This window comes from Euphorbia lathyris, chromosome 10, assembly GCF_963576675.1.
Source record: "Euphorbia lathyris chromosome 10, ddEupLath1.1, whole genome shotgun sequence".
Classification (NCBI taxonomy): domain Eukaryota; kingdom Viridiplantae; phylum Streptophyta; class Magnoliopsida; order Malpighiales; family Euphorbiaceae; genus Euphorbia; species Euphorbia lathyris.
In genome coordinates this window covers 65,114,977-65,126,222 of record NC_088919.1, presented here as the reverse complement: position 1 = coordinate 65,126,222, position 11,246 = coordinate 65,114,977, and the positions used below count along the sequence as shown (strand labels likewise).

At 37.1% G+C, this 11,246-nt stretch overlaps 1 protein-coding gene across 1 annotated transcript; it reads right to left on the bottom strand.

The window, feature by feature from the left end:
• Positions 1 to 2,817: 2,817 nt before the first annotated feature.
• LOC136208395 ((+)-borneol dehydrogenase 1-like) lies at positions 2,818 to 6,018 on the bottom strand. The gene is made up of 3 exons (XM_065999255.1): positions 5,821 to 6,018; positions 5,497 to 5,753; positions 2,818 to 3,528 (listed from the first exon to the last, which is right to left on the bottom strand). Exons 1-3 carry the CDS (start codon positions 5,862 to 5,864, stop codon positions 2,891 to 2,893), a joined length of 939 nt encoding a protein of 312 aa, XP_065855327.1. The 5' UTR covers positions 5,865 to 6,018; the 3' UTR covers positions 2,818 to 2,890.
• Positions 6,019 to 11,246: the final 5,228 nt, after the last annotated feature.

Sequence of the window (11,246 nt, the reverse complement as noted above, 5' to 3'; positions counted from 1 at the left end):
CATCCATATAATAAACATAAGTTTGACTTTCGATCTCGCTTATGTGTTTATCTCGGGGACTCCCCCAATCACAATGGTCACCTTTGTCTTGATCTCAACTCCAATCGCATTTATATTTGCAAACACACTGTGTTTCGTGAGAATCTTTTTCCTCTTCAAGCTGCCTCGACAACTGTGCATACACCGGAATCCGCCTCTCCTGTCACAAATGCTGTTGTCTCGGTTCCGTCTCTACTCGGGCCTTATCCAGGTAACATCTCTTTGCATTCATCAATACCACTTAATTCAATTCCTGCACATCACCACAAATCTACCAATACAAATTTACCTGCTGACATAAATTCCACCTTAACTCCCACAACAAATCCCTCATCTACCTTTCCTGATTTGGTTCCCACTATCACAACACTACCCAATAACCACCTCTCCCACTCTCCCACAATCACGCCCTCATCACCACCCCAGCTGACAGCCACTAAATCTCCCTCCACTTCTTCTCCTGATCACGCCACTCACCAATCACCATTCCTTAACCCGCCAGACACCTCATCAAACTCTCATCATCACCTCACCATGCCTATTTCCTCATCAAATAACATTCAGCCTATCCCTGAACCCATTTCACCAATTAATATCCTCTCCTCTGCAATCTCATCAGCACAAAATTCCAGCCCACAACTTCAGATCACGACATCACTCTCTTCTTCCTCTCCTACAAATTTATGCACTGCCCCGGGAACCTCGGAACCTGTCCGACGTCATCCAATGCAAATTCGGCTTTCCTCGCTTCAATCTAGAGGAAAATTTATGGCTCTTTAAACTACTGTCTCATCTGCAAATTTTACTCCCAGTTGTTTTACGTCTGCTAATCAAAAAGCAGAATGGCAGGATGCTATGGCATCCGAAATACATGCATTAATCACCAATCGCACTTGGGATCTGGTTCCGCGTCCAAAAGACAGAAATATCATCACCTCACGATGGCTGTTCCGCACGAAGTTAAAAGCAGATGGAACCGTTGAACGTCACAAGGCGCGACTTGTGGCTAGAGGATTCAGCCAACAATCTGGCCTGGACTATAAGGAAACTTTTAGTCCTGTTGTTAAAGCCACCACTGTTCGTCTTGTCTTTGCCCTTGCAGCTGCTCACAACTGGACCATTAACTAATTGGATGTGTCCAATGCCTTCCTTCATGGCAATCTGACAGAAACCATTTATATGGAACAGCCACAAGGATTCCGTGATAAAGACAGACCAAATGATGTGTGTTTACTCCGTAAATCCCTATACGGTCTCAAACAAGCACCTCGAGAATGGTTCTTGCGTCTCAAAACGTTTTTGGGTAACATTGGTTTTACTATGTCTGGAGCTGACAACTCTCTGTTTATCAATCACACTTCACATGACAAAACATTCATCCTGTGTTATGTCGATGACATATTGGTTACTGGCACTAATCCATCTTTGATTCAGAAAACTATATTACAGATTGAACAGGAATTCCCAATACGGAATCTAGGGCGTGCTTCCTATTTTCTTGGCCTTGAAATTGTGTATTCTGCAGATGGTTTTCATCTTTCCCAAACCAAATATGCTCGCGATATCCTTGCCAAAGTCAACATGCTCGATTGCAAGCCCTGTTCCACACCCATGGCCACAACTCCCAACCTATCTCGTGAACAAGGAACTCGTCTACAATCCGGAGAAGAATACAGGAGCATCGTTGGAGCTCTACAGTACCTCACTCTCACTCGTCCTGACATAGCCTTCTCCATCAATAAGCTATGTCAATTCCTACATTGTCCAACAGACAAACATTGGAAAGGAGTCAAACGAGTACTACGATACATTCACGGATCTCAGGACTGCGGTATCAAATTCTCTAGTTCACCAATCACAGCTATTCACTGTTATTCAGACAATGATTGGGGTGGCTGCCCCGATGATCGTCGCTCCACGGGAGCCTTCTGCATCTTCTTAGGCAAAAGCCTCATCTCATGGAACACTCGCAAACAACCAACCATTGCACGATCATCCACCGAAAGTGAATACAAAGCTGTTGCAAATGCCACTGCCGAACTTCTTTGGATCAAATCCCTTCTGCTTGAGCTTCGCATCCCAATCCCGCGACCGGTTCGATTATGGTGTGACAATGTCGGTGCAATTTATCTCACTGTTAACCCAGTATTTCATGCTCGCACCAAACACATTGAACTTGATTATCACTTCGTTCGAGAACAAGTGGCCTCCGGATTTTTATCAGTTCACTTCATTCCTACCGAGGATCAAGTCGCCGATATACTTACCAAACCACTTTCCAGTTCGCGGTTCAACATACTTCGCCAACGACTCACGCTTTGCTCTCGTCCTCGGCTTAAGGGGGGTATTAGTGATATACTTTGTATTTAACCGTATATATCCATACAGCACACGGTTGCACTTATCCTTACCTTTCCTAGTACACTTAGAATACATCTCTCACAAGTCTAGTCTAATTAGGTCTCTCTGTAACTAATTAGGGCTAGCATCTCTTTACTATTTATACACAAATATACTGTAACACAAATCAAGCAAATATAATATACAGATTATTATCTCCTTTCAATTCTCAATTAACACTAAGACCTTGAGGCCTTTATGATGTCGGGCGGCTTGCTCTGAATGACTCTCCTTCCTTCACCATACAGATACATGGACAGAGGGTCGATATCAATCCACGAGATTATAAAGTACCATTCGCATCTTTAAGAAAATTAATTACTTCATATCGGATGATTACTGTGAAACTACAAATATCAATTGATTGATATGATATAATGTTCCAAAAAATACTTTAAAATTTCTCATTATTGGGTGGCTTTTTTAGCCGAATAACTTCATTTACATTGTTTCATATCATCATAAACGATGACATGGAAATCAAAACCACCAAACAACCCAACATAAATGAAGCAATCAATGGAGTTCCATACAACTTAACAACCCTTTGGATGAAATAAATACTCCTCATCGAACTAGCAAAAAGATTAACAAAACTAGGATTAACAACACTAAACCCACCATCAACAACAAGATTAAGACCACTAACATGATTAGCTTCGTCACTAGCAAGATAAAGAGCAGCTTTAGCAATATCTTCTGTCTTCAAAATCTGTCCCTTGAGATTACCAGTAAAACTCAAAGCAAAATCTGATATAAATCTAGGGACAGTTATTCCAGCTACAGGGGTTGCAATTCCAAAGGGTGAAATGCAATTAACCCTAATTCCATTTGGGGATAATTCTGATGCTAAGCTTTTTGATAATCCCCAAATTCCATGTTTAGTTAGGGCATATGATTGAGTTCCGAGTCCTCCTATTGCTGTGCAAGCACTTGTTGTGAATAATATGCAGGCTTTCTGCTGTGGAATCATGACTCTTGCTGCATGTTTGGCTCCGAGGATTGCACCAATTAAGTTTATGCTTATTAGGCGATCTAAGTCTGATTTTTTGCTCTCTATGAACCTTGTGAATGGACGATCTACTATTCCTGCATTTAATTTAGAGGTGAAAAAATTAGGATTTATATGATGTAAGAGCAACAATACTGGTTGCAACACGGGGTAAGTGTATGAGCTGCCAAATGGATAAATTAAAAACAATAATGGTTTTAGAATTAAAATAACAAGATTTGTGTATATATAAAAAAAAATAATGAAAAGAAATTTTATGTATTTAATAATGGATGACAGACTTTGTCTCCCACTTTGTTTCACGATTCTTCCACAAAGAGACTCTCTAAATACAGAGTTTGGAATACATTCTCTCTTTTAGAGGCTTCTCATTTTTCGGTGTATCTCAAGCTCCAATATAAACAATAAATTTCATTTTCCATGCACTTTTTACTTCATGTTACTACTGTTAGTAACACCCAACAACTTGTAATAAAGAAAACACAGCTCCTCTATTGGTTGGGTGTTACAAGCAATAAGCTTGTAACACCCATTAGAGGTGCTCTAATAAGGTCCAAATGGGAGATACTCTCACGTGTCAAAGTAGTCCGTATGTGTCAAATAGATAAATCATAGTTGTTAAATCGAGATTCGACTAGTTACTCGAAATCTCATTTTGCGAATCGGGACTCGTTAATCGAATCGGATCATAAGATTCAGATCAAATTCAAAATGCTATAAAAAAATAAAATATTAACCATATTTAACTTTAAATATTAGCCCAAAATGCAAATATCAAGTTAGAAAAGAAAATAGAGACAGACAGAAAATAAAAAAATAGAGATAATAGAGAGTAGAAGAAGATAATAACAAATAAACAGAAAAGAAGAGGGAAGGTTTTGAGATTTGTAAAGTGAAGAGTCGTCTAATTGAAACTAATCGTATTTCATAACTTCTATATGTTTTCTTGTTTTGTAAAGTAAATAGTCATCTTCTTCGAAACGGCTTCTGATATACGTTTTTTAGTTGTTAAAAATTGATTTTTTTTACATGGTGGTCTAAATTGACCGAATCGGGTGACTTGGTGAATCGGCCGAATCGGTGGTGACTCGTCTGATTCATGAAGTTTCCGAGTCGTGCCATAGATACGACTCAAATTCTTCATGAAACGAATCGAATCGTACGAGTGGACTCGCGACTCGTACGATTCTAACAACTATGAGATAAATTATTAGAAACTTTTGAAAGTTCATAGGACTTTTGAAGTTTTAGATTATTGAATGCAATTTGATAAAAATATGAACTTATCGAAAATCTAAGAGGTTATCAAATATGCAATTGAATAAGAATATGTAATCATATGTAACTTTTGAAAGTTTCAGGAGTAGTTGAAATTTTGTGCTAACAAGGGGGCAACAATGCATTATGCCAAATTTGTTTTATATTAAGAAAGTATGAAATATAAAAAAATTCCTACCAATTCTTAAAAAGAAAAATAACGGGTTTAACGGTTATTTGACTACCATATCGAAGTTGTTAAATATTAATTATATCTAAAATGTTTATTATGTTAATAACACACTTACAAACAACCTATCAAAATGTGAACAATTAAATACGTCACATGAAACCAAATATTTGGGTATAATTTAATTTATGTTTGTTTTTTTAAGAAGTATTGCTTAGAAATGCTAGGGATAAGTTTCTTTACCATTTCGTACATTAAAGGTAAATCTATGTTTTCCAAAAATATTAACAACGAAGTTGAATTTCATCCCTATAATATAATTGCAACAAACATGATAAGCGTTACATTCGAGCTAATAATAAATTTTTCGATTAAATGGTTTCTTGACATGGTATTTCAAGCTCTAAAGGCAATTAGGATGCAAAAGTGTGTCTGATATAATAACAAAATTTAATTTTTATAGCTTACCTATCGACTAACCTTTTGGATCAAATACTTTTCGGGACACATATAAACAGGCATATACTAGTTGACTCCTGTCAATAGTGTTAAACAAGAGTTGACTCTTAGTAATCGTGTCAAAAATTATCACTCTTACCTGCATTGTTGTACATAATGTCTAGCTTCCCGTACTTGTTAACCGTTTGATCTACGAGACTCCTGATTTCTTCTTCTTTGCTAACATCGCAGTGGATGTAAATGGCGTTTTGGCCGAGCTTTTGCGCAAGGGCTCGGCCAAGGGCATCTTGAATATCAGCAATAACAACTTTGGCTCCATTTTCGTGGAAAAGTTGAACCGTGCTGGCTCCTATCCCGCTTGCTCCTCCTGTTATAATTGCTACTTTTCCGGCTAATCTGAAATTAAAAGAAATTACTAGTTGAGTAAAACTAGAATATTAAGTTTTTTTAATTAGTACCTTACCTTTGTTCCGGCGTTACAAGGATAGGAATAGTCTCCTTTTCCATAAGTATACTTCTTTGAAGATTCAAACAAGAGAATTCTTAGTTTTGTGCTTCTCCTTTAATGGAATTTATAGTTATAAAAATTAAAACATGACCACAAAAAATGGATGGTGAAAGGATCACTTTCTCCTTTAATGGGCATTTATTCCTTGTAACAAAAAAGATGGACATTCAGTATGGATCAATAAGGAGCTTTATATATATACTCATCAAATGTCCTATTTACCCCTATTAACTCCATAAATGTGGTATTTCTCACACCCTCAACTTGTCCAGTTACCCGCTCAACTCATAGAATCTCTTATTTACCTCATTAACTCCACAAAAGTGGTATTAAATATATTTTGAAACTTATTTGAATAAGTCCTATTAATTTTGCACTATAAAGATGTAAAAAATACCACTTTTATGGAGTTAAGGGGGTAAATAGGACATTCGATGACTTGGGGAGGGGTAAAATGACAAATTTGAACAAGTTAAGGGGGTGAGAAATACCATTTTTATGGAGTTAAGGGGGTAAATAAGACATTCAATGAGTTGGAAGGGTAAAATGACCAATTTGGACAAGTTAAGGGGGCGGAGGAGCATTAAGCCTACAAAAATATGACCATACAAGACCGGATTCCAAAAATACATTCATAATCCCTAAGAAGCGTCGTAATTTACGATAAAGAAATATAACCATCGGGACACGTGGATCAATAATGAGCTTTAGGCAAAAAAAAAAACATAACACCAAGGACACATGTTCCAATTACAAGATCGGGTTCCAAAGATACACTCCTAATCCCTAAGAAACACCTGTAATTTATGGTAAAGAGGAGACATGCACAAAAGCATGCATAGTATAAGCCAATCAGATGTCAACACTTAGAAAGTTAAAGAATCACAAGGTACATGATCACATATGCCTTCACTCTGCTTTCAACTCTTGCTCTTTTTTTTTTAGTAAAATACTAACTTAAGCATCAAAGAAAGGACATGCCGTATACCAGCCCTTTCTGACTGTTTGTTGATTCTCGTCAGGTGACTACAGATTAACCTATCTAATCTATTTTGAAGATTGAAGGACATCATATATATTTCATCTTAGCGTACAAATGATGAAAGTTATCCCGTAATATGTCTATCAATTTTAATTTTACCCTTACCAAACAAATTGATTATGCTAGTTTGTCCATTATTTGACTGTTATATCAGATCTTTCAACTAAATTTATTGATAAACTTAAACAATTTCGTACACATTTGCAAGTTGTTTGTAACTGTATAGTAAATAATTTAGTCCTTTTTTTGTAAATAACTTATATTTCGCAGATTTAGTTGTTAACATTTTGAGAGGTTGTTTGTTTACTCAACTTCTAATTTGGCCATGTATGTTTTTATTTTCGTCAATTAAATCCCTCCACATTTTAATCAGGCCTCCCTAATTGACCAATGACCCCTTAATTGGGGTCGGTTACTTGCCAAACCGACGCCAATGACCCTAATTGGGGTCGATTACTTGCCAAACCGACGCTAATGACCCTAATTGGCACGGCTTAACGTCAACTGAGTCCAATAATTAGGGTCATTAGCGTCAGTTATTTGAAACAACCGACGCCAATAACCCACAAAAATACCGGCGTTAAATAAGTAGGACATTTGGCGACGGTTAGTTGCCTTAACCGTCACCAATAAGGCGTTATTGGAGTCGGTAACAACCGACTCCAATGACCTTTAGCATTGATTCTATATTAAAACCATCACCAATAAATCGTGGCTAAATGTCATTTCTGTACTAATGAAAGAATACACAAATAAATAGCAAATTCATAACAAATAAATTAAATAAGGAATTATAAGCAATAAAACAAAATGGAACTAAAAAATGCAGATTAAATAAACAAAAGGATAACAAATTGACCAGATAGAATTTTGACAAAGAATGTGGATAATCGAAGAACACCAACCAAACGTATACAACAATAGTCCCAGCTGCAAGATAGGATAAATCAGAAAGCGTACAAAAAAAAAAGATAATTAATTTATTAGTTCTTATATTTTGACAAAATACACTGTTTAGTCCTTGTATTTTTAAAAACACATGGTAAGGTCCCTAACCTTTTTCTCAGTGAACTGTTTAGTCCTCCATCTGTTTGTTAGATTTTTTACCGTTTATGACTTTGGAAATGACTAAATTACCCCTTACTATTTACCTTCAAACTTCAGAAGAGGAAATCCAATTTAGAAGAAGAAGCTATTTGTATGGAGAACAAGAAAAAGAACAGACTCAATGCTTACGAATTTGAACGATTAAGAAGAAAATCAAGAAAAAGAACACTTAAAGTTGATTTCAGATGCATTCGAGTTTAAAGGAAAGGAAAATAAAGGAAAATAAGAACGCAAATCCAAATTGACTAACAGAATCTTCATGAGAGTCTAACGGCAGAGACTAAACAGTTCATCGAGAAAAACATTAGGGACTAAACAGTTCACCGAGAAAAACGTTAGGGACTTTACATTACCAAAAAAACCTAATTTCAAGTCAAATAAAAGAAAAAAACCAAAAAATCTTACCTAAAAAGATTTACTCTGAAAAATTTATCTCAGCACTAGAAATCTGAATCACCAAACAACAATGGAAGAAGAAAAACAAAAAACAAAAACAGAGATCTTGAAAAAGAACCATAAGAGAAGGAGGGAGTAGTGCTTAGACAAAAATAACATGCGGAAAGAGGATAATTAATTGGGAAGCCAATTCGTTTTATTATAAATCAATAGAATTAAAAATAATATTTTTTAATCAATAAAAAAAGTGGATTGCTATATCCAGCCCCAATTTCCCACCATCAGCTTCCAGAAAAAGACGATACTGCTCATTACCATAAATTTGAAAAACCCTAAACTCTCTCAAACTCAATTCTTTTCGAAATCCTTGATTAAATGTGTAATGGAGAGCAATCCGTCATCCCCGGGAAGAGACGAGAACGACCAATCTGTTGAAGTCGATGTATATTTCCATTTAAAATTTTTTGAGCACGTTTTAAAATTTTTGGACAAAAGTGGCTGTCGGGTTACGTGACGTTTGAACATCACGCCCACCTAGTGGTGGGGCGTGATGTTCATACACCCCACCTACAGGTGGGGCGCAATGTTCACATGCCCTACCACTAGGTGGGGCGCAATATGCACATGCCTCGTACCTAGAAAATCGAATTTTAGGAATTTTAGGATATAGACTCGAAATATTGGCGAATTTGCTCGTAATGGAATCTAATGTTCGTTAGTTAACATTTGCAGGTTCCATTAGAAGATTTTGGAGGTGACGGTGTCGATTACAGTGGGGAAATTTGTCCTCTATAGACATTTAAAACATACTAGGAAGCTGTTAAACGGGCAAAACAGACGGCGATTCGTCTTGGCTTCGAGTTAACTATAGCTTCTCACAAGACCGGAGGTAAATTAAAATGGATATTGGTTAAAAGTGCATGTGGTATAAAGAATACCCAAAGGGATAGGGATATGGAGGACGCTATACGGAGGAATTCGAAAACCAAATATTGTGGTTGCAAATTCTAGGTGAATGTTATAGAAATCGGAGAATTAGGGGGTTGGGTGGTAAATGGTGTTGCTGGAGAGAGAGGACAGCATAATCATGGATTGGTTGTATATCGTAAGGGATATCGACAGATGAACGGACTAAGTCCCGGTTCAAAAAAAAAAAAAAAATTGTGCGTCAAATGAGTGCAACTCAAGCAAAGCCTTATGCTATTTTTGCAGTGATTAAAGAAAAACACTCTGAGGATAACCCGACCCAAAAACATGTGTATAATTACAGGAAAAAAATAAGGACTGGGAGTTTTGAGGGTCGAGATATAATCAGTCAGTTTTATCGGCTTGCTATAGATATGGATTACATACATTAGACGCAAGCGGATCCGGATAGCAATGTTGTGACTCACCTCTTTGTGGCACATCCTACTTCGATCACCTTGTTCCGATCCTACTACTTGTTTGTTGTCATAGATTCAACATATAAAACAAACAAGTATAAAGTACCATTTTTTGAGATCATTGGAATGACGCCTTCTAACAAGAACTTCTTGATTGCCAATGCAATTATGAAGGATGAGACTAAGGGTAGTTATATGTGGGTTTTAGGAAAATTGAGGCTTTTGCTCGGAGGTGATGTTCATCCGGCAGCCATTGCTACTGACCGAGAGTTAGGATTGATGAGACCGGTTAGTGTGGTTTTTCCAGAAATTCATCATTTGTTGTGTATTGGCATATTAATAAAGATATGGAGGATAAAGTAGGTAATTGATTGAAATGAAGGATTTTGGAGAAATTTTTAAGAATAGCAAATGAAAAAATATAATTGAAGCGCCAACAGTAGTCGAATATGAGGAGGCAGTGAGAATCATGAAGAATACTACTGCCAAATGGCCTCGTGTGATATAGTATGTGGAGACCACATGGCTAGTGCATAAGGAGAAGTTCTGTCGAGCATGGACGAATAATATGTTGCACTTAGGAAACACATCAACATGTCGAGTAGAGAGTGCACATGCACAGTTGAACCAGTTGTTGAATTCATCTACCGGAGCACACGATACAGTGTGGGCGAAGGTGCACAAAGACATTGAGGCTGAGATTGATGCGATCAAGTAGGACGTTTTTTCTGTTATTAAATTTAATCTTTTTAATTGTAATAAATTAGTTTTGTAATGTTTTATTGTATATAACCAGATACTCACTTGAGGACTCGAGATGAAGATCTGTGGTGTCTCACTGCGGATTTTCTTTCAGTTACCTCGACTTACATGTTTCACATTACTGTTTGCGTCTACTATATGATGAGATGGTGTGTATGCGTGGATTGCGTGTGGATATGTTTACCGATTGCGGGTGTGTGTTGCCCATAACTTATGATATTCCTTGTGCATGTGAAATTAAAAAAACACATTTATTCGAATACGCCGGTTAGTGTGGAACGCATCCATCCATTTTGGAGAACTCTTACTTTTGATGGTTTGAGTGACATACCAGCTACTGCTCCCCTATTTGGCGATGGGACCGAGGATCACCTGTTTTTTCACTCTCTTGTGGAAAAGGTTGACAAGTTAGATCCTGCAATGGTGCGTAGCATATCTGTCTACATCCATGATCAAATTAACCCAAATCAAGGCAGTTACAAAGAACTTGAGGTCTAAGATATAGTTAGGGATAGACCAAAGGGGAGTTCATCTATGAAGCACAATTCGAGTGCATAGGAGTATAGTCAGGGTGCACGTGGTCGTGCTCAGTCTTCTACTTTGAGGAGTAGTCGTAGTCGAGGCCGAAGCTCATCGTCCTTGTACATAACAATGAGATGTTGGGTATTTATTATTTTCGTAATAAATAA